Raw genomic sequence first — 25,330 nt, forward strand, 5'->3', positions numbered from 1 at the left:
TAAATGATTATACAAAATTCTTGCCACCAACAGTATGTTACGTTTATGGCGCATACAACTGTCTCAGCTCTGCAGATGTTGCTATGAAGAGACAGAATCATTAGATCACTTATTTTGGTATTGCCCCTATGTATCTTGTATCTTGTTTCTTGTCTCAAGCTCAGGAATGGCTGAAACATCTAAAATTAACCCTACAAATAGCACTGTTGGAAGATTTTGAAAACCATAGCAAATCAATAAACATTATAATATATCTTTAACTTACAATCTGTAGATACTATGCGATTAGACAGGTTCAGAATTTATTTGAAACATCACAGTTACAGTACATAGCACATTGAAATCATAAGATGGCAGTTTACAGAGATAGGTGGGATGGACTGAGAGTAGCTGATGGGTTGTATAATAGTTGACAGAACATGATTTATATCAAAATATCAAATTACTTTATTCTTGCTATGTAATTACTGTAAAATAAAAACTGAAAAAAGTACCATGTGTGTAGAATGTAGATGTAACATCAAAATAAAAATATGTTAAAAGTGTATTTTTGTCATCTGAAGTGGACCCAAATTCATCAAGGAATTTTTAAGTTTGTGATGTTTTCCATTTTCTTTCATCCAATATGAACAGGGAATGGATCCACACAAGCTTACCCTAATAGAGATCTTAATATTCACAGAATAAGCCCCAGCTGACTCCTCTTACATACATCTGTGCAGCACACAGACATGGCTACTTTCTTAACAGTTAATTATTAATAAGGACCAGGCTTCATGTTAGCACTGCCTCTGACACCACATGCATTAGAAATAAATCAGCACATAATTATGTGTGCACGAGTTATCTGTTCAACATCAGCAACATGTTCAAAGACTGTTTTAAATAGTGTAGCAGATTGCACGGAGAGGATCATACTGCGATTATGTGAAAAAATCTGCAATAAGGCAAAATTAGCATTCAGTCCATCCAGGATTCTGCAATATTATTTGTTTTGCAAAATCTACAATTACCTGCATATTATGGAAGGGCTTGCAAATTTTACAAATCACTGCACTATTTCCACATAAAAGCGTCAAATCATTGCAATAATATCGCATAAAACTGACCAATCACTGTAATACAAAAAGAGGGCTCGCAATTTCAACCAATCACTGCAAATTTACCGCATAATATGATTCAATCAAGCCACACGTCAACAAACGTTTTCCCTCGTCAGCACATTTTCGCGACAAATTGGACAAAATCATTGCATATTGCCATGCAGAATGTCAGAATTGCTGCAGTAAAATGAAGCATTTTGGTCCACAAATATCACAAAAAATCATGCAACATCCTAGAGGGACCGTAGTGTTAGTGCGTACAGGGTCTTCTTCTCACACTTGAATTTCCAACAGGATGAAAATTCACGTGGAATTGTACAGATTCTTTGCAGATTGAAAGAGAATGGCTATTTTAGGAGCACCATTATGCATACTGTAAGCAGCTCGCAATGTGCAAGAAAGCATGCTGAATGCACTGTAATGGTGAGGAAGTTTTAGCACGTCATAGTCTGAGTGGGCCAGGTCTCAGAGTTGATGTGAAGCACAGAAATGCTGCACAAGGCTCATATATTAAGTGCCACTTTCCCCCGAAAGCCTAGTATGTTGTTACATAATGGCCGATCAATGCCCATTGAACCTGCAACTCTACTTCACATTTACCAAAAGAGCCGTAGATACATTATTAATGTATTACACAAGTTTATGGTGAAAGAATGGATGCTCCCTTACCACATATTAAAAATCCATATCAAATTCATCATTAATTAAAACCAGCAAAGGGGTAGTGTCGTAAATTAAAGTAATGTGCATTTTGTATCCAATAAAGAGAAGTGATAAGACTTGATGTTCATAAAATTGCAGATCATTTCTTAAAATGAAGGGGATTGTTACGCAAATGTGTCAAACCTGGTTTTATTAATCACGGCTTCATATTAAAACTTTAGCAATACTAAATCTTTATGTGGTTTTGTAGGACCTAAGATAGGCCGTAAACATATACTGTACATTAATCCAGTTTCTCTTTCACCATGGGGTCAGGCACCATTTTGTTTTTTTACAAGCACAGGATTCTCTCCACTTATTTATATACACTGTGTACAAAATATTAGGGGCACTGTCACGTCCTGACCAGTATAAGGGGTTATTTGTCATTGTAGTTTGGTCAGGGCGTGGCAGGGGTGTGTTTGCTTTGTGTTGTCAGGGTTTTGGGGTTTTTGTTCTATGTTTTGTATTTCTATGGTTTTTCTAGGGTGTATATTTCTTTGTGTTGGCCTGGTATGGCTCTCAATCAGGAACAGCTGTACATTGTTGTTGCTGATTGGGAGGCATACTCAGGTAGCCCTTTTTTACCTGTCGTTTGTGGGAAGTTGGTTTTGCATAGCTGTGTTTAGCCTGCAATACTGTGCGTTCGTTCGTTTTCTTGTTTTGTTACGTGTCTCAATAAAAGTAAATATGAGCACTCAACCCGCTGCGCTTTGGTCTACTCCATACAATGACCGTTACAGGCACCTTCAAGTTGCTTGGTGTCCACATCACCAACAAACTAACATGGTCCAAGCACACCAAGACAGTCGTGACGAAGGCATGAAAAAAAACTATTCCCCTCAGGAGACTGAAAAGATTAGGCATGGGTCCTCAGATCCTCAAAAGGTTCTACAATTGAACCATCGAGCGCATCCGGACTGGTTGCATCACTGCCTGGTATTGCAACTGCTCGACCTCCGACCGCAAGGTACTACAGAGGGTAGTGCGAACGGCCCAGTACATCACTGGGGCCAAGCTTCCTGCCATCCAGGACCTCTACACCAGGCGACGCAAGAGGAAGGTCCTAAAAAAAGTACTCCAGTCACCCTAGTAATAGACTGTTCTCTCTGCTACCACACGGCAAGCGGTATCGGAGCGCCAAGTCTAGGTCAAAGAGGCTTCTAAACAGCTTCTACCCCAAACCATAAGACTCCTGAACACCTAATCAAATGGCTACCCAGACTATTTGAATTGTCCACCCCTCTTTTACGCCGCTGCTACCTTCATGTACAACTAACCGGTGCCCCGCATACTGACTCTGTACCGGTACCCCCCTTAAATATAGTATTGCTATTGTTATTTTACTGCTGCTCTTTAATTACTTGTTAGTTTTATGTATTATTCTTATCCATATTTTTTTTTAACTGCATTGTTGGTTAGGGGTTCGTAAGTAAGCGTTTCACTGTAAGGACTACACCTATTGTTTTTGCCGCATGTGACTAATAAAATTTGATTTGATTTGACCTTCCTAATATTGAGTTGCACTCCCTTTTGCCCTCAGAACAGCTTCAATTCATCAGGGCATGGACTTTACAAGGTGTCGAAAGCATTCCACAGGGATGCTTGCCCATGTTGACTCCAATGCCTCCCACAGTTGTGTCAAGTTAGCTGGATTTCCTTTGGGTGGTGGACCATTCTTCATACACACGGGAAACTGTTGAGTGTGAAAAACCCAGCAGCGTTGCGGTTCTTGACACACTCAAACTGATGTGCCTGTCACCTACTAACATACCACATTCATAGGCACTTAAATATTTTGTCTTGCCCAATCACCCTCTGAATGGCACATACACAATACATGTCTCAACTGTCTCAAGGCATAACAATCCTTCTTTAACCTGTCTCCTCCCCTTCATCTACATTTACCAAGTACACTCCTAATGTTTTCCTAATGTTTTGTACACTGTGTATAAACACAGCTAAAATGTGTAGTTTAAAACCTGACCCTATCAAACAGCAAACATTGTTTGATTCCTGTGTGATACGTCCTGACTGGTGTTGGGGAACAGAGTCAAATGAAGGCCGTGTTCCATTGATGTCACACTTACATATCTTCTATATTTGAGAGATGTCTACAAACAGCACATACAGTGCATTCGTAAAGTATTCAGACACCTTTGCTTTTTCCACAGTTACATTACAGCCTTATTCTAAAATGGATTAAGTTAAAAAAAATACTCATCAATCTACATACAATACCCAATAATGACGAAGCAAAAACAGGTTTTTTGAAATTATTGCTAATTTATTCTATTTGGAAGAAGTTTTGAACCACTAAGACACAGCCTAGAACTGGCCGCTTGGCCAAACTGAGCCATCGTGGGAGAAGGGCCTTGGTCAGGGAGGTGACCAAGAACCCAATGGTCACTCTGACAGAACTCCAGCGTTTCTCTGTGGTTGTCCTTCTAGAAGGACAACCATCTCTGCAGCACTCCACCAATCAGGCTTTTATGGTAGAGTGGCCAGACGGAAGCCACTCCTCAGTAAAAGGCACATGACAGCTCACTTGGTTTGCCAAAAGGCACCTAATGGACTCTCAGACCATGATAAACAAGATGATCTGGTCTGATGAAACCAAGAATCAACTCTTTGGCCTAAATGCCAAGCGTCACGTCTGGAGGAAACCTTGTACCATCCATACGGTGAAGTATGGTGGTGGCAGCATCATGCTGTGTGGATGTTTTTCAGCAGCAGGGACTGGGAGACTAGTCAGGATCAAGGGAAAGATGAACAGAGAGATCCTTGATGAAAACCTGCTTCAGAGCTCTCAGGACCTCAGACTGGGGCAAAGGTTCACCTTCCAATAGGACAACAACCCTAAGCGCACAGCCAAGACAACGCAGAAGTGGCTTCGGGACAAGTCTCTGAATGTCCTTGAGTGGCCCATCCAGAGCCCAGACTGGAACCCGATCGGACATCTCTGGAGAGACCTGCAAATAGCTGTTCAGCGACGCTCCCCATCTAACCTGACAAAGCTTGAAAGGATCTGCAGAGAATAATGGGAGCTTGTAGCGTCATAACCAAGAAGACTCTAGGCTGTAATCACTGCCAAAGGTGCTTCAACAAAGTACTGAGTAAAGGGTCTGAATACTTATGTAAATGTGATATTTCAGGTTTGTATTTGTAATAAAAACCTGTTTTTGCTTTGTCATTATGGGGTATTGTGTGTAGATAAAAAAAATATGGAAAAAGTCAAGGGGTCTGAATACTTTCCGAACGCACTATATCATCTACTCATGGCTCCCGAGTGGTACAGCGGTCTAAGGCACTGCATATCAGTGCTAGAGGTGTCACTACAGACCCTGGTCCAATCCTGGGCTGTATCTGAACCGGCTGTCATCGGGAGTCCCATAGGGCAGCACTCAATTGGGCCCAGCGTTGTCCAGGTTAGGGGAGGGATTTGCCAGGGTAGGCCGTCATTGCAAAATAAGAATTTGTTCTTAACTGACTTGTCTTGTAAAATAAAGATTAAATAAAAATAATTGTAAAAATTCCAGGTGGAGACTACTAAGCAGAGAAGTGTGTGTCTGCCTGCTTGTGAGCATGTTTGTGCATTCATGAGGGAGTAACTGAAATGGCATCACCCTATACTGCATGTGTTTTGTCTTAGACATTGTTTACATTTTTTCATTCGCAAACTCAAAGAGCTTGTGATATGTAATGCCACACGGAGAAGATTTATTTTGCTATGGAAAAAAACAGAGGCTTTATCCCTAAAAAATATCAAACAACATGTCAATAATATGAACAGTCCCAGATTAAGTTAAGCTGTATACTTGAACAAGAAAGAGGAAAATCATTGTAACCATGTAAAGAAGGAGATGGGATTTAGAAGACTTACACAGGACATGAACATGAATATATAAAGGCTGTTTTCTAGAGAGCCAGCAATGCAGTGTGTTGGCCACAGTTGAATATGTCAAATCCATCTAAATGCATGGATTCAGGAATTCAGTTGCATTCCAATTGAACAATTCCAAATAAAACTGACTGGAAGTGAAATGGAATTGACCCCAACAATACATAGGATCATCCATCTAACTATTAACATCAGGGTGATATCTAAGAGATGTGTAGTTCCTGTATACCCAAAGTAGTCCCATTACAACCAGAAACAATAACAACCGAGATAACACTGAACTTGCTTAACCCTTACCGAAAAAACACAACTTCACATGTGGAAAATCATGTGATTTCACTTTGTGAAATCATGTGAAAACATGTGGTTTTGTAACACTTCACATGTGGATCGTTTGCACATGAGGTTTCACAGGTGATGTCCTGCAAACAAAAATGAGTCATTAGGATGTCCCCGGAACTTCATGCAGTCTTTACAACTCACGTATTTGACACACTTGATTACATTGTGTATGTTTATTTATACAGTAAATACTATTGAATATGTCCTCACCTGGGATTTGAAGTTACAACCTCTTGGTTCATGGCATTCAGAGCTTCCTGCTACACCACCATGTCTGTGTCAATAACTGATTACACCTGTATTCCTACCCTTTGGACTTCAAAGTAAATCTCAACTTTGTTAAAAATACACTCAAGAACAACTATTATATTTATCATAGTGATTCAGGAGTAACATTAAAACAGAATAATATGCCCCACCAACATTAGACAACTATACAAATTGCTGAAACTAAAATAGCAGTGCAGATGGCACTCTTTTGCTAAGTGGAGAGATGTATTAAATCTGCAGGGGACTTCTGAGAATGCAACAGACTTTGTGGCACAGCAGAATGATCAGTGTACCCCACATCGAGAGGTTATGAGTTCAAATCTCATGTCAAATGTAATAATATTGATTAAATATGTTTACACTATTTGGAGTTTTGCATGTGAAAACCTTTCAAATGTTATTACGTTTAGTTTCATGGTATCACATGTAAAAAATGTACATCCTGATGTTGTCACATTTATTTCACATGAGATGTTTTCACATTCTCAAATGTTTTCACATGTGTAGTTTCATGTTATCAAGTGTTGCTTTTATACACTGCTCAAAAAAATAAAGGGAACACTAAAATAACACATCCTAGATCTGAATGAATGAAATAATCTTATTAAATACTTTTTTCTTTACATAGTTGAATGTGCTGACAACAAAATCACACAAAAATAATCAATGGAAATCCAATTTATCAACCCATGGAGATCTGGATTTGGAGTCACACTCAAAATTAAAGTGGAAAACCACAATACAGGCTGGTCCAACTTTGATGTAATGTCCTTAAAACAAGTCAAAATGAGGCTCAGTAGTGTGTGTGGCCTCCACGTGCCTGTATGACCTCCCTACAACGCCTGGGCATGCTCCTGATGAGGTGGTGGATGGTCTCCTAAGGGATCTCCTCCCAGACCTGGACTAAAGCATCCGCCAACTCCTGGACAGTCTGTGGTGCAACGTGGCGTTGGTGGATGGAGCGAGACATGATGTCCCAGATGTGCTCAATTGGATTCAGGTCTGGGGAACGGGCGGGCCAGTCCATAGCATTGATGCCTTCCTCTTGCAGGAACTGCTGACACACTCCAGCCACATGAGGTCTAGTATTGTCTTGCATTAGGAGGAACCCAGGGCCAACCGCACCAATATATGGTCTCAGGATCTCATATATGGTCTGAGGATCTCATCTCGGTACCTAATGGCAGTCAGGCTACCTCTGGCGAGCACATGGAGGGCTGTGCCGCCCCCAAAGAAATGCCACCCCACACCATGACTGACTCACCGCCAAACCGGTCATGCTGGAGGATGTTGCAGGCAGCAGAACGTTCTCCACGGCGTCTCCAGACTCTGTCACGTCTGTCACATGTGCTCAGTGTGAACCTGCTTTCATCTGTGAAGAGCACAGGGCGCCAGTGGCGAATTTGCCAATCTTGGTGTTCTCTGGCAAATGCCAAACGTCCTGCACGGTGTTGGGCTGTAAGCACAACCCCCACCTGTGGACGTCGGGCCCTTATACCACCCTCATGGAGTCTGTTTCTGACCGTTTGAGCAGACACATGCACATTTGTGACCCGCTGGAGGTCATTTTGCAGGGCTCTGGCAGTGCTCCTCCTGCTCCTCCTTGCACAAAGGCGGAGGTAGCGGTCCTGCTGCTGGGTTGTTGCCCTCCTACGGCCTCCTCCACGTCTCCTGATATACTGGCCTGTCTCCTGGTAGCGCCTCCATGCTCTGGACACTACGCTGACAGACACAGCAAACCTTCTTGCCACAGCTCGTATTGATGTGCCATCCTGGATGAGCTGCACTACCTGAGCCACTTGTGTGGGTTGTAGACTCCGTCTCATGCTACCACTAGAGTGAAAGCACCGGCAGCATTCAAAAGTGACCAAAACATCAGCCAGGAAGCATAGGAACTGAGAAGTGGTCTGTGGTCCCCACCTGCAGAACCACTCCTTTATTGGGGGTGTCTTGCTAATTGCCTATAATTTCCACCTGTTGTCTATTCCATTTGCACAACAGCATGTGAAATTTATTGTCAATCAGTGTTGCTTCCTAAGTGGACAGTTTGATTTCACGGAAGTGTGATTGACTTGGAGTTACATTGTGTTGTTTAAGTGTTCCCTTTATTTTTTTGAGCAGTATATTTTTTCATATATTATCACAGATTTTTTTTCAATTGCAAACAAGCATCGGTCAATACTGAAGCCATTTTTTCAAAACTCTTTACATAGTCTGCATTACCAACATACATCTTGGCCAAACCATTAATATCACCTCCAAAACCAAAACACTTCATACATGTCTCAAAATAAGCTTGTTTGACCATAACACTGGCAACAACTCTCACTCAGAGAGCATACATTGTCACTCATAACACACTGACCTAAAAAACACTAACAGGGAGCATTACATAAATGATTAACTTTTCTCTTTGAAGTCGCTCTGGATAAGAGCGTCTGCTAAATGACGTAAATGAAGTTTGAAGGATTTTTCACATAAATCAGTATTTCATTGTAGAATAAGAATAACACCTTTTCACTTTATTGACTGTGCTAAAGGATATGTAACAAGAATGAATCAGAAAAACAGCAATTTGCTTCAATAGCCTTTATTTTCCTATATCTTTGCATATAGTAATTTACTTGTGAAAAATAAAAAGTTGAAACAAAAAACAAATTCCTGAAATTCCAGGGCTGCAAAAATACTCATAAAAAAAACATCAACAACATGTGTAGTATAATCATTCATACTGTACAGTACTGTGAGGGTTCTAGTTCTGCCTCTCTACTGCATTTGGCCACAAGTTCTCATCAACATCTCATCTTATGTCTTCTCTGGTGATGCATCTTGGAAAGAATCTTCTGGAATGTCTAATCCAACCCTGGCAGTCTTCAGGAGAAGTGTCTCCACACCCCGCTTTCATGGCATCCAGTAAGGACATCTGGTCATGTGGATGATGGTCATAAACCTTCCACCTCCACGCAGAGAAAAACTCCTCTATGGGGTTTAGGAAGGGGAAGTATGGAGGCAGGAATAGTACTGACATCCTGGGATGTGCAGCAAACCAGTCTGTGACTACAGCAGGGTGGTGGAATGCCACATTATCCCACACAACAACAAAGGTAGGGGAGTTTCTTGCCCCTCTCTCCTCCGCTGGCACAAGTCGATTATGCAGGTCATACAGAAAATAAATGAGCCTCTCTATATTGTGGGGGCCAATAAGTGGTTTGTGTAACAGCAAACCATCATTGGACAGCACTGCACACATTGTGATGTTAGCTCCTCTCTGGCCTGGGACATCCATGGTTGCTCTCTGTCCAATCACATTTCTTCCCCTGTGACGTCTTTTTGCCAGGTTGAATCCAGCTTCATCCACAAAGATGAAGGTATATTCAGTTTGTCTGGCTTTCTTCTCCATTACTCTCTAAAATATAGTAAATCCACAGTTTTACAGTACTTTACATTATGCATAGCTGTGTATGTACCCTGTTTGGTTATTGAACAGCCATCTTACCTGGACATATTGATACTGGAGCTCCTTCACACGTTCACCGTTTCTCTTAAAGGGTACAGTGTACAACTGCTTCATTCTTATTTATGTTTTTCTAGGACTCTGGCAATTGTCGTGTGTATTCACATTCCCAAAAGTGATATCATCTGCCAGCACTCTGTCCCGAATTTCCGGCAGTTTTATTGCATTGTTGCCAATTACCATGTTAACAATGGCAATTTCCTGCGCATCTGATAATATTCTGCCTCACCCTCCTGTGGGAGCAACCTTTGGATTCTACGGAAAAACACAAAACAATAAATATATTTCAAAATGTCAGTACATGTAAAAATGTGAACATACTGTATTGTACTGTAATGTGTAGTTAAATTATCATTGAAGGATGCACATCTCACCTGTTGTTTTGCCGGATAATTTGCACTATTGATGCTACTGTTGAACGCTGCAGATTTGGTTGCACCCTTAAACCGGCTTCTCTCAAAGAGAGACCAACATGGTCAATAATTGTGTCCACTTTTCTATATGTTTAAATCTGGTTACTGCAGAAATGCACGACATTAGCCATCATTCTGTTTTGAATGTGTTTTTAACCGTTTCGGAAACAGTGTGTTAGCATTTGAAAACATGTGCTGCAAATATATAGTTTTGCAGGTGATGGAGTATGAATGAGAAAAGAGTTCATTGATTTCGGAGAATGTGGCCATTGAATGTATTTTGTGTGAAAGCAATGAAAAATGATTCACCGTTTGGTCCACATACACTTCTGTTTCGCTGATTGTGTGAAGAGTTTTGACAATGTGACTTCAGTTTTGACCAATGCATGTTAGCAATTGAAAAAAACTGTAACTTCACATAAGATTTTGTGATATTCATATGGCTTTTCCATCTAAAATGACAAAGACTATTTCAGTTATTCTTCCTTTTGTTAACTGTTCCATGAAATTCATACAGAGCTTCTAAAAAGTGTATTCTGAGAAGCTCCTTACTTTCAGGGTAACTGGAAATTGCATGATTGCTAAACATGCTTTCTGAGGGCTTTTATGATAATGGAGGGCTTTTATGATAATCCACTATGCTGATCTTAACCCTGCTGTGCACCGTATGCTAATAGTAAGTGAATTAAATATCATTAGCCAGCCCCTTGGGGAAGAGTGCTTATGGAAGTACACTAACCAGAGCTAAGCTAAGATACGAACTTCCTACAGGGATGGAAAGTTCTCCACTAACTAACTACCCTGATTCATAACTATTTTCAAGTAAAAAAAATGTGTAGAATTCCTATTGAGGCTTTTTTTTTTATAGATGAGGACTCTAAGAAGGTTATCTAATGGAAGAATCACTACTATCAACTTGGCTCAATTACAGATGACTCAATAAGAAATAGGATAACATGATTTTAATTCTTTCATTCATATATGCGTGATCAAATGTTGTTGACTTGTTTAGATTTTTGGCAGTTGTTTCGATTTCTCGTTCTATGACAAACAATTAAAATGTTAGGTGAAATTTGCTGTTGCAAGTGAGAACAGCAGAAGTCTGATTGGTTCAATGAAAAGAAAGAGAGGCACTAAAAGTGATGATCTAAGCTTGTAAAAAAAAAAGGGGTAAAAAGAGAACTTAACAAAAAAAGAAAGACAATTGGAGATCAGTCAACCTAAGAGTGCTGACTAGGCATGATCAATCAATCAATGCAGCAGGAGTCACAGCAGTCAATGAGGAAGGAGAAGGGTGGGATAAAGTCTTGAAATCTACATGGTTCTGTGTGTGTGTGTGTCTTGTTGCACCACATTACATATTACCTTGAATGGGAGTTGGTGTTACGGCACTGTGTGTGTGTGTGTGTGTGTGTGTGTGTGTGTGTGTGTGTGTGTGTGTGTGTGTGTGTGTGTGTGTGTGTGTGTGTGTGTTTTTGGGGGGAAGTGAGAGTGTGGGGAGTGAGAGTGAGAAAGAGTAAGAAAGTGGTTGAAAGGATACATGACATGTCATATGATTTTACTGCTGATAGGTAGAACACACACACAAATGAGGGGAACACAAGATACCAAGTGTAGAAATATCCTACCTGCTGAAGTTGTCTCCTCCTCACCATCTGCTGCTGTAGAGATAGAGGGAGGGAAAAGGGGAGGAAGGGAGAAAGGAGAGAAAGAGAGAAAGAGATATAATTGTGAGGTAATTAGAAAGGATTTAATGGTGTAACTCCATCATGAACACTGAATGTTTTGCATTTGCAATAAACTCAATTGGATGAGTGACAAACTCTAGGTTACAGTGCCTTGCAAATGTTTTCATTCCCCTTGGCATTTTTCCTATTTTGCTGCATTACAACCTGTAATATAAATTGATTTTTATTTGGATTTCATGTAATGGACATACACAAAATTGTTCAAATTGGTGAAGTGAAATTACATGTTTTTTTTTTTCATTTTTAAATACAAAAATGTGAAATGGAAAAATAGTGCGGGCATATGTATTCACCCCCTTTGCTATAAAGCCCCTAAATAAGATCTGGTACAACCAATTACCTTCAGAAGTCAAATAATTAGTTAAATAAAGTCCAACTGTGTGCAATCTAGGTGTCACATGATCTCAGTATATGGGTTAGATTCCCACAGGGGACCAGTATGAACGAAAATGTATGCACTCACAACTGTAAGTCGCTCTGGTTAAGAGTGCCTGCAATATGACAAAATGCATACATTAGACTAATATTGCAAAGGGCAGACTGGGACAAGAGTTTGACTCTGGTGTGTTATCCACACCAAACCACATCATTGTGCGCGCCATAAACTTACCACCTAATTTTGGGTTGACAATTAGACTATAGTTGCTATATATTACTGTCAAAATAACATACAGCTTTATGTGCACTAACTAATATCATAGGCTAAATAATTTGGGGGTCAACACCTGAGGAAGTGGAAACACATTAACTAAATAGATTGCTAACTTTAAATGTAATACCCAGTGCTACTAGGTACAGTGGAAGTTTACATATACCATAGCCAACTACATTTAAACTCAGTTTTTCACAATTCCTGACATTTAATCATAGTAAAAATGCCCTGTCTAAGGTCAGTTAGGATCACCAATTTATTTCAAGAATGTGAAATGTCAGAATAATAGTAGAGAGAATGATTTATTTCAGCTTATATTTCTTTCAACACATTCACAGTGGGTCAGAAGTTTACATACACTCAATTAGCATTTGGTAGCATTGCCTTTAAATTGTTTGAATTGGGTAAAATGTTTTGGGTAGCCTTCTACAAGCTTCTACAATACGTTGAGTGAATTTTGGCCCATTTCTCCTGACAGAGCTGGTGTAACTGAGTCAGGTTTGTAGGCCTCCTTGCTCGCACATGCTTTTTTAGTTCTGCCCACAAATGTTCTATAGGATTGAGGTCAGGGCTTTGTGAGGGCCACTCCAATACCTTTACTTGGTTGTCCTTAAGCCATTTTGCCACAACTTGGGCAGTATACTTGAGGTCATTTCCATTTGGAAGACCCATTTGCAACCAAGCTTTAACTTCCTGACTGATGTCTTGAGATGTTGCTTTAATATATATATATACACAATTTTCCTACCTCATGATGCCATCTATTTTGTGAAGTGCACCAGTCCCTCCAGCAGCAAAGCACCCTCACAACATGATGCTGCCACCCCCGTGCTTTACAGTTGGGATGGTGTTCTTCGGCTTGCAAGCCTCCCCCTTTTTCCTCCAAACATAACGATGGTCATTATGGCCAAACAGTTCTATTTTTGTTTCATCAGACTGGAGGACATTTCTTTAAAAAGTACAATCTTTGTCCCCATGTGTAGTTGCAAACAGTAGTCTGGCTTTTTATGGCAGTTTTGGAGCAGTGGCTTCTTCCTTGCTGAGCGGCCTTTTAGGTTATGTCAATATAGGACTCGTTTTACTGTGGATATAGATACTTCTGTATTTGTTTACTCTAGCATCTTCACAAGGTCCTTTGCTGTTGTTCTGGGATTGATTTGCACTTCTCACACAAAAGTACGTTCATCTCTAGGAGACAGAACGCGTCTCCTTCCTCAGCGGTATGATGGCTGCGTGGTCCCATGGTGTTTATACTTGCATACTATTGTTTGTACAGATGAACGTGGTACCTTCAGGTGTTTGGAAATTGCTCCCAAGGATGAACCAGACTTGTGGAGGTCTACAGTTTTTTTTCTGAGGTCTTGGCTGATTTCTTTTGATTTCCCCATGATGTCAAGCAAAGAAGCACTGAGTTTGAAGGTAGGCCTTGAAATACATCTGTCATGGTGAGTGCTACTGGTGGAGAAGTCAGGTGCAGGAGAGCAGAGAGTTGTGAACAGGCCCACACTTTATTTGGGTAGAGGCAACAAAACAGACAGACACCACTGTGTCAAAACCTCCAGCCAAAGGATAAAGTGCAACGTGCGAAACAGTCCAAACAAAATGAGCAAATGTTACAATAAACAACCTTTGTGAAAATACCACGGAAAATACGGGAAAAATCCCAGTCTAGCACGTACACACGAAACACGTAACAATTACAATTTCACACAAAGACATGGAGGGGAACAGAGGAATAAATACATGCAGTCTGATTAGGGAATGAAAACCAGGTGTGCAGGGAACAAGACAAAACAAATGGAACAATGGAAAAATGGAGCGGCGATGGCTAGAAAGCCGGTGACGTCGACCGCCGAACGCCGCCTGAACAAGGAGAGGAGCCGAAGTCGTGACAACATCCACAGGTACACCTCCAATTGACTCAAATGATGTCAATTAGCCAATCAGAAGCTTCTAAAGCCATGACATCATTTTCTGGAATTTTCCAAGCTGTTTAAAGGCACAGTCAACTTAGTGTATATGAACTTCTGACCCACTGGAATTGTGATACAGTGAATTATAAGTGAAATAATCTGTCTGTAAACAATTGTTGGAAATATTACTTGTCATGCATAAAGTAGATGTCCTAACCGACTTGCCAAAACTAATTTGTTAATACTTGTGGATAGAAAACACCCTAAAGTGTCTAAAACTGTTTGAATGGTGTCTGTGAGTATAACAGAACTCATATGGCAGTCAAAACCCCGAGACAGATCGAAACAGGAAGTGGAATTCTGAATTGCGAACTCAACTTCATCACGTTGCCTATTAATCACACCATGAGCTATGGTTCATTGAGCACTTCCTATTGCTTCCACTAGATGTCCCCAGTCTTTACAAAGTGGTTTGAGTCTCCTACTGTTAAAACTGAATGAATGAGACGCTGTTGAAATTGGTCACATGAGGAGGGCCATCACCATTATGACGCCGACGGCCCTGGCTTCCCTCCCCTTTCGAAATGTTTTGAAACACAATGCAATCATCCTCCTTGAATCTTATTGGAGCTCTGGTTGAAAAAGGCCCTAAAGATTTATGTTATGCAACGTTTGACATGTTTGAACGAACCTAAATAAGAAAAAAATGCATTTTGTTGAAAGAGTACCCGCGCACGTCGGAACTTTTGGTGCAGCCTTCAGAACGCGCTAACAACAACAAGCTAATGGAACATAAAGGATGAACTTTTTCGAACGAAAATACATTTGTTGTGGACCTGGGATTCCTGGAAGTGCCTAAGGATGAAGATAATCAAAGGTAAGGGATTATTGACAATAGTATACAAGACTAGATTTGATATGCAATTGTTCCAAGATGGCTAGCCTATTGCTATTGCTAGCCTATTGTTCTAAGTATCGCATCCCCTTTTATCGCAAAGTGTGATTACCCAGTAAAGTTATTTTTAAATCTGGCATTACAGGTGCTTTCAAGAGATATTAATCTATAAATCTTAGAATGACAATATTACATTTTCAAAATGTTTTCGAATAGTAATTTAGTCAATTGTAGCGCTGTTTCATCGAATGCATTTGAGGGAAAATAGTTAGTCAACGTTACGCACCGATGTAAAATGCTGTTTTTATATATAAATATGAACTTTATCGAACAAAAGAATGCATGTATTGTGTAACATGACGTCCTAGGTGTGTCATCTGATGAAGATTGTCAAAGGTTAGTGCTGCATTTAGCTGTTTTTGGTTATTTGTGATGCATGTGGTTGGTCGGAAAATGGCTATGTGGCTACTTTTACGATATACTCCTCTAACATAATCTAATGTTTTGCTTTTGCTGTAAAGCCTTTTTGAAATTGGACAACGTGGTTCGATTCATGAGAGGTGTATCTATAAAATGATATAATTTTTTTTTTTTTTATTGAAAAAAAAAATTATTACATTTTGTTATGCTAATGGCGATAGGATTTTTCGCTGGATGTCCGTCCCGAGGCCGCACAGGGGTTAATTCCAGGTTGCAATGCAACGAAATAGGAAAAATTCCAAGGAGGGTGAATACTTTCACAAGCCACTGTATGCCCTCGCAATGGCCGGTGTGCATTTGAATTCGAGTTTGCATGACCGGCTGGCCATTGCCCGCTGATCAGCAAAAGGCTCATTATATACTTAACAAAAATACAAACGCAGCATGTGAAGTGTTGGTTTCATAAGCTCAATATAAAAGAACCCTGAAATGTTCCATATAAACCAAAAGCTTGTTTCTCTCAAATGCTGTGCACAAAGTAGTTCACATTATTATTTCTTATTTGCCAAAATAATCCATCCACCTGACAGGTGTGGCATATCAAAAAGCTGATTAAACATCATGGTCATTACACATGGGCATCTTGTGCTGGGGACAATAAAAGACTACTCTAAAATGGGCAGTTTTGTCACACAACGCCGGCCTCACAACTGCAGACAAGGTGTAACCACGCCAGTCCAGGACCTCCACATCAATCTTTGTCACCTGCGGGATCATCTGAGACCGGTCACCCAGACAGCTGATGAAACTGTGGGTTTGCACAACTGAAAAAGGACAATATACCTTTACCAACACCTCTCTGTATTTTGATACTTTGGCTAAATAGCCCAGTGTTTATTTATTTACATAACAAATTACTATAGGAATAAAAATCACTGAATTACAAAAATATCCTCTATATGTAATTATTGGCGGAGAGGCACGTCATATAATGTAGGCCTACCTTAGTCAACATGAGTCTCACTAGTGTTGAGTCATATGCTGTTAAAAGTGGTATAGATCGTATTTATTTAAAGAGCATATTGAAGTTAGAAGCAATTGGATTTGAAGCAATAGTCTACAACTATTTTAGCACTGTTTCGCACTGCTCTGAGACAAGCATGGGGACTGTTCTTGATAAATCAATGACATTTTTATTTTCACTGAATTGAACCCCGGTCTCCTGCGTGCCCACACAACACAGGGATTCTTTAGCTAAATAGCCCAGTACTGTACTCCCGACTGTCATGTTGTACAGCGCCATATTTTCCGTTCCATCCTAATGGAAACCCAGAGGGTTTTTCATTTTTCTTAGAATAGAATCACCATAATATTAATCAAATTAATTATGCAAGTACCAGTCAAAAGTTTGGAAATACCTACTCATTCTAGGATTTTTCTTTATTTTTAATATTTTCTACATTGTAGAATAATAGCGAAGACATCACAAAAGTGAAATAACACATATGGAATCAAATTCTTATTTACAAGGACAGCCTACTCTTTCCTACCCCATCGGGGAATTGAACCCCTGGTCTCCCGCATGTCCGCATTCTCTAGTACAGCCATTATTGAAGGCTATCAAAAACTTCTCAAACTAGCACTAACAAGCATAAATGGTACTAGTGGTTCACACTTAAATAACGTGCCATAGAATTCTTCGGTACCATGCAAGCTGCGCCGCAGTACGCTGCAACTTTTAAAGAGGAACCACTGTACAGTACCAGTCAAAAGTTTGGACACACCTACTCATTCCAGGGTATTTCTAAATGTTTTGCTATTTTCTACATTGTAGAATAATAGTGGAGACATCAAAACTATGAAGTAACACATATGGGATCATGTAGTAACCAAAAAAGTGTTAAACAAATCAAAATATAATTTATATTTGAGATTCTTCAAATAGCCACGCTTTGCCTTGATGACAGCTTTGCACACTCTTGGCATTCTCTCAACCAGCTTCATGCATTTCAATTAACAAGTGTGCCTTCTTAAAAGTTAATTTGTGGAATTTCTTTCCTTCTTAATGCGTTTGAACATATCAGTTGTGTTGTGACAAGGTAGGGGTGGTATACAGAAGATAGCCCTATTTGGTAAAATACCAAGTCCATATTTTGGCAATAACATTTCAAATAAGGAAAGAGAAATTACAGTCCATCACTACTTTAAGACATGAAGGTCAGTCAATCTTGAAAATGTCAAGAACTTTGAAAGTTTCTTCAAGTGCAGTCGCAAAAACCATCAAGTGCTATGATGAAACTGGCTCTCATGAGGACCGCCACAGGAAAGGAAGACCCAGAGTTACCTATGCTGCAGAGGATAAGTTCATTAGAGTTACCAGCATCAGAAATTGCAGCCGAAATAAATGCTTCACAGAGTTCAAATAACAGACCCATCTCAACATCAACTGTTCAGAGGAGATTGCATGAATCAGGCCTTCATGGTCAAATTGCTGCAAAGAAACCACTATTTAAAGGACACCAATAAGAAGAAGAAACATGCTTGGGCCAAGAAAGCAATTGACATTAGGCCAGAGGAAATCTGTCCTTTGGTCTGATGAGTCCAAATTTGCGATTTTGTGAGATGTCTTTGTGAGATGCAGCGTAGGTGAACGGTTGATCGCCGAATGTGTAGTTCCCACCGCGGAGAATAGAGGTTTGATGGTGTGGGGGTGCTATTCTGGCGACACTGTCTGTGATTTAGAGTTCAAGTCACACTTAACCATAATGGCTACCACAACATTCTGCAGCGATACACCATCCCATCTGGTTTGCGCTTAGTGGGACTATCATTTGTTTTTCAACAGGACAATAAACCTACCCACCTCCAGGCTATGTAAAGACTATTTGACCAAGAAGGAGAGTGATGGAGTGCTGCATCAGATGACCTGGCCTCCACAATCACCCAACCTCAATCCAATTGAGATGGTTTTGGATGAGTTGGACCACAGAGTGAAGGAAAAGCAGCCAACAGCTGCTCAGCATATGTTTATTTTTTAAATGTTTTTATTGAACTTTTATTTAACTGGGCAAGTCAGTTAAGAACAAATTCTTATTTACAATGATGGCCTACCTTGGCCAAACCCTAACCCAGACAACGCTGTGCCAATTGTGCGCTGCCCTATGGGACTCCAAGTCCCAGCCGGTTGTGATACAGCCTGGAATCAAACCAGGGTCTGTAGTGATGTTTCTAAACTTTGTTTACTGACTGCTCACACAAATGGACTGTTACAAACCATACCAGGCATTTCAGCTATACAACAAAGGATGACAATGAAAAGAACCAGGAAAATAAGTTTCTGATGGTAAACATGTACCAGAACGGCACTCTCATGGTCCAGGGCAGTGAGGCTGCACTCAGCTCTTTGGTACAGGACTTCCTCACCCTAGGAAAGATAACGGAGAAAAAAAGGACAAGAACAGCACTCCAGCCTCTCCCCTCCCCTCCCCTCAGGCACTCCAACTGCAGGAACCCAGGCCCAGACCCACACAACAGGTATATCCTGTTGAGCAGCACCCAAGCTAAACCACCTCCAGCCCAGACACAGCACTTCACAGGACCAGATCAACCAGTACAGGACACAGCTGAAGAACTCTGTCCAGGAGCTGAGAGAGAGCCTTCCCACAGCGCTTGAGGAGGTAAAGGCCACCATGAGGAGAGAGCTAGTGCAGGTAAAGGAGGAGATGGCAAATTAGTTGTCTGTCATCAAGAGGGTGCTGCAGCATAGAGAACAGCCCCACTGACCAACCCTCACCTACACCCCCCGATACCGACCACCCTTTACCCCCAGTCAACAAGGAGGCTCAAATGGGGACAAATACTACAGAGAGAAGCTCTCTGCCCCTCCCTAAAACCTCCCAAACACCCCTCCCAGTACACAGGCCCTGTGTACCCCAGCACCACACCGTAAACCCACTATTCCGGTAAAAGCCACTGCAGTGGCCATCCTCAGAGACCCCTACCAGAACACTGCACCACCAAGGAGCCCCAGGCCCCTCAATGCCCCACCAGACCCAGCGTACCCCACAGAACCCACACACCACCAGTGCATCACCACCTAGATCAGCTCAGCCAGACTGGACCGGGCCCAGCCTACTACCCCGCACCAGACCACCACCTCTACCAGACCAGAGAGGAAGCCCCCCGGCCCAGGCCTGGACCCCCTCCACTCCACAGGGCCCAACAGCAGGACCAGTTCAGCTTGGTCATCAGAGGACAGGAGAACTTTGTAGGATTGAGTGAGACTAAACTGCTCCTCCAATACATCTGCACTAAACACACACACACACACACACACACACACACACACACACACACACACACACACACACCCTATTGTACTGAAATTTTACTTGTTCAATTAATAGGAATATGTATATACACAACTGTTTAAAAGTTTGGGGTCACTTTGAAATGTTCTTGTTTTTTAAAGAAAAGCTACTTTTTTGTCCATTAAAATTATACCAAATTGATCAGAAATACAGTGTAGACATTGTTAATGTTGTAAATGACTACTGTAGCTGGAAACGGCTGATTTTTAAGGGAATATCTACATAGGCATAGAGGCCCATTACCAGCAACCATCACTCCTGTGTTCCAATGACACGTTGTGTTAGCTAATTCAAGTGAATAATTTTAAAAGGCTAATTGGTCATTAGAAAACCCTTTTGCAATTATGTTTGCACAGCTGAAAACTGTTGTTCTGATTAAAGAAGCAAAAACACTGACCTTCTTCAGACTAGTTGAGTATCTGGAGCATCAGCATTTGTGGGATAGATTACGGGCTCATAATGGCCAGAAAGAAACAACTTTCTTCTGAAACTCGTCAGTCTATTCTTGTTCTGAGAAATGAAAGATATTCCATGCGAGGAATTGCCAAGAAACTGAAGATCTCATGCAATGATGTGTACGACTCCCTTCACAGAACAGCGCAAACTGCCTCTAACCAGAATAGAAAGAGGAGTGGGAGGCCCCGGTGCACAACTGAGCAAGAGGACAAGTACATTCGTTTTTAGTTTGAGAAACAGATGCCTCACAAGTCCTCAACTGGCAGCTTCATTAAATAGAACCCACAAAACACCAGTCTCAAGGTCAACAGTGAAGAGGCAACTCCGGGATGCTTTTCTTTCAAAAACAAGGACATTTCTAAGTGATCCCAAACTTTTGACCGGTAGTGTAGGTAGAGTTATTAAAGTGACTTATGCATAGATAATAACAGAGAGTAGAAGCAGCGTAAAAGAGGAGGGTGGGCGGCAATGCAAATAGTCTGGGTAGCCATTTCATGAGATGTTCAGTAGTCTTATGGCTTGGGGGTAGAAGCTGTTTAGAGGCCTCTTGGACCTAGACTTGGCGCTCCGGTACCGCTTGCCATGTGGTAGCAGAGAGACCAGTCTATGACTAATGATGCAGTGAATTAACCTGTTAGCGCTAGGGGGCAGTATTTGCACGGCTGGATAATTTTTTTTACCCGATTTAATCTGGTTACTAATCCTACCCAGTAACTAGAATATGCATATACTTATTATATATGGATAGAAAACACCCTAAAGTTTCTAAAACTGTTTGAATGGTGTCTGTGAGTATAACAGAACTCATTTGGCAGGCAAAACCCTGAGACATTTTCTGACAGGAAGTGGATACCTGATGTGTTGTATTACCTTTAAACCTATGCCATTGAAAAACACAGGGGCTGAGGAATATTTTGGCACTTCCTATTGCTTCCACTAGATGTCACCAGCCTTTACAAAGTGTTTTGAGTCTTCTGGAGGGAGATCTGACCGAACAAGAGCCATGGAACGATGATGGCCCATTAGACACCTGGCGCGCGAGTTCATGTTGGGTACCCTCGTTCCAATACGTTATAAAAGAGAATGCATTCGTCCACCTTGAATATTATTCATGTTCTGGTTAAAAAAGGCCCTTGATAGAACTAAAAATGCATGCATTGTCTAACATAATGTCCTAGGAGTGTCATCTGATGGAGATTGTAAAAGGTTAATGCATCATTTTAGCTGGTTTTATGGTTTTGGTGAGCCTGTCTTTGAATTGACAAAACATTACACACAGCTCTTGTAAATGTACTGTCCTAACATACTCTAAATTTATGCTTTCGCCGTAAAACCTTTTTGAAATCGTAAAACGTGGTTAGATTAAGGAGATGTTTATCTTTCAAAGGGTGTAAAATAGTTGTATGTTTGAAAAATTTGAATTTTGACATTTATTTGGATTCAAATTTGCCGCTCTTGAAATGCACCTGCTGTTGATGGAGTGCACCACGGGTGGGACGCTTGCGTCCCACCTAGCCCATAGAGGCTAACTGAGAGACAAAGCACGTGGGGAATTCTACGCCATTAAAAAACAAATTCTAATTGAAATACCTAATTTGGCAAAAACTGCATGCAGAGTTCTGTAAGATTCTCCTATGTCCAGAGTAAATCTACAAACAATGCATGCAGCACAGAGTAGGGCTAATATCCACTAAAAAAATAGCAATTACGTTTTGGAAACATCTAAAATAATGACCCCCTCTCATATTATTACCAAGCCCTGCAATACCAAGAGCTGAGCAAAGAAAATAATCCCCTCATCCAGCTGGTCCTGGGGTTGAGTTCACAAACCTGTTATGCTAACACACTGAAGCCTCAGGACCAGGCCATCCAATCAATCAGATCAAAACAAATTACAACACAGTCAAAATCAAATCAAATTTATTTTTATATAGCCCTTCGTACATCAGCTGATATTCTCAAAGTGCTGTACAGAAACCCAGCCTAAAACCCCAAACAGCAAGCAAAGCATGTGAAAGAAGCACGGTGGCTAGGAAAAACTCCCTAGGAAAAACTCCCTAGAAAGGCCAAAAACCTAGGAAGAAACCTAGAGAGGAACCAGGCTATGAGGGGAGTATAGTAGTCTCCTTATCACTCTCTCCATTGTAAAAACTACATTACTTATTGGGAAACACATGCTCAAGCACAAAACAAAATGCAGTGTTATCTGGCCCTAAATCGACAGTACACAGTGGCAAACAATTTGACCATGGTTACTGATCAAAACTATAGACAAACCTTGACAAAGCACATCATTGCCATTGAGAAGGGTATGCTTATTGCTATAAGCACATGCTTATTGTTAAGCTTTGGCAATATGTACAGTGTTATGTCATGCCAATAAAGAAAATTGGGGAGAGGGAGAGAGAGAGGGGGAGAATAATCAGGGCTATGCTGACCTCAGTATTCAAAGTTGTGATGATGTCGCAACATTTCCCTCCATTCCACACATTGCAGCTACAAACATTGTTTGCGGGACCTAAGCAGTCACTTATGTTACTTATGCCTAGGGCTGGCCCTGCATTAAGGGTTGTGTTTTTATTGTTTACCAGAAACACTAATGTTGATGCAAATCATGTCTTTGTTTTGATGAACATATTAATTGTTGGCCATTGTTATGTCAAGTGTGCAATAGCTTTGCCTGTGAAGTGTAACCTATTATCAGTCTGTTCATTGAAAAGTTAGGCGGTGTATTATCGACGACATGTTGTGAATGGTTTAGGCCAGGTTAGGACAGGTCCTTTCGTTTACATGCCCATTCTCCTTATTCATGAGGAGCTATTAGGCCTATAGTTACTAGCTCTGACAGATATACTCAGATGTGTGAGTGTATTCTATTGCTAGGCCTACTGTCAATTGTATAGACATTTTGCCTTTGTACTCGAGTCGAGTTAGTAGGCTATAGTACTGAACAAATAACTAATTGGTTTTCAACCAAGTTAAGAATTTTGTCATCTATTTTTCATAATTTTGCCATTTGTATACAGTATATCTCTGTATCTAGTCTCCTTATCACTCTCTCCATTGTAAATAACATTTAATTCCAAGCAAGGGGCATGAAATCAGAGACAGATTGGTCATATTCAGCCATTCTTGGAGGACAAAATTAATGGAATATAAAGATACTTCATGTGTTTTAAAAGCCTGTTACACGCACATACAGTACGTGCACACACTTACGCACACCCACACCCAGAGAGAGAGACAGAAATGGGCTATTCCAATTATATATTGTCCAGGCCAATTTAAACTCCTATGTCAAATGTGTGTTCCAAAGATGACGGTAAGCCCAAGGTTATCTTTGGCTGCAACTATCCCACCAACACTGAGGAATTGTCCTGGACAGCAAACACAAAAACATGGCCAGCGGTCCAGACATACAGTTGAAGTCGGAAGTTTACATATATTTAGGTCGGAGTCATTAAAACTCTTTTTCAACCACTCCACAAATTTGTTGTAACAAACTATAGTTTTGGCAAGTCGGTAAGGAAAACTACTTCGTGCATGACACAATCTTTCCAACAATTGTTTACAGAGATTATTTCACTTATAATTCACTGCATCACAATTCCAGTGGGTCAGAAGTTTGCATACACAAAGTTGACTGTGCCTTTAAACAGCTTGGAAAATTCCAGAAAATTATGTCATGGCTAGAAGCTTCTGATAGGATAATTGACATCATTTGAGTCAATTGGAGGTGTACCTGTGGATGTATTTCAAGGCCTACCTTCAAACTCAGTGCCTCTTTGCTTGACATCATGGGAAAATCAAAAGAAATCAGCTAAGACCTCAGAAAAAAATGTTGTAGACCTCCACAAGTCTGGTTCATCCTTGGGAGCAATTTCCAAATGCCTGAAGGTACCACGTTCATCTGTACAAACAATAGTATGCAAGAATAAACACCATGGGACCACGCAGCCGTCATACCGCTTAGGAAGGAGATGTTTTCTGTCTCCTAGAGATGAACGTACTTTGGTGCGAAAAGTGCGAATCAACCCCAGAATAACAGCAAAGGACCTTGTGAAGATGCTGGAGGAAACAGGTACAAAAGTATCTATATCCACAGTAAAATGAGTCCTATATCGACAGCAAGGAAGAAGCCATTGCTCCAAAACCGCCATAAAAAAGCCAGACATCGGTTTGCAACTGCACATGGGGACAAAGATCGTACTTATCGGAGAAATGTGCTCTGGTCTGATGAAACAAAAATAGAACTGTTTGGCCATTATGACATTTACATTACATTTACATTTAAGTCATTTAGCAGACGCTCTTATCCAGAGCGACTTACAAATTGGTGCATTCACCTTATGATATCCAGTGGAACAACCACTTTACAATAGTGCATCTAAATCTTTTAAGGGGGGGGTTAGAAGGATTACTTTATCCTATCCTAGGTATTCCTTAAAGAGGTGGGGTTTCAGGTGTCTCCGGAAGGTGGTGATTGACTCCGCTGTCCTGGCGTCGTGACAGAGCTTGTTCCACAATTGGGGTGCCAGAGCAGTGAACAGTTTTGACTGGGCTGAGCAGGAACTGTGCTTCCTCAGAGGTAGGGAGGTGAGCAGGCCAGAGGTAGATGAACGCAGTGCCCT

The 25,330-nt window shown here is 40.9% G+C and overlaps 1 protein-coding gene across 3 annotated transcripts in view; it reads right to left on the reverse strand.

Annotated features, from left to right (window-relative positions):
* The window catches only part of LOC106580141 (EGF-like repeat and discoidin I-like domain-containing protein 3), a 304,272-nt gene that overhangs the window by 192,055 nt on the left and 86,887 nt on the right, over positions 1-25,330 (reverse strand). For 2 of the 3 annotated variants that reach the window (XM_014160861.2, XM_014160859.2), the window contains one exon: positions 11,874-11,906. In XM_014160861.2, coding sequence (XP_014016336.2) covers positions 11,874-11,906 — 33 coding nt within the window. The remainder of the gene's footprint in view (positions 1-11,873; positions 11,907-25,330) is intronic. The other variant, XM_014160860.2, reaches the window with a different exon arrangement.

Source organism: Salmo salar, chromosome ssa20 (genome assembly GCF_905237065.1).
Source record: "Salmo salar chromosome ssa20, Ssal_v3.1, whole genome shotgun sequence".
In the NCBI taxonomy this organism is placed as follows: domain Eukaryota; kingdom Metazoa; phylum Chordata; class Actinopteri; order Salmoniformes; family Salmonidae; genus Salmo; species Salmo salar.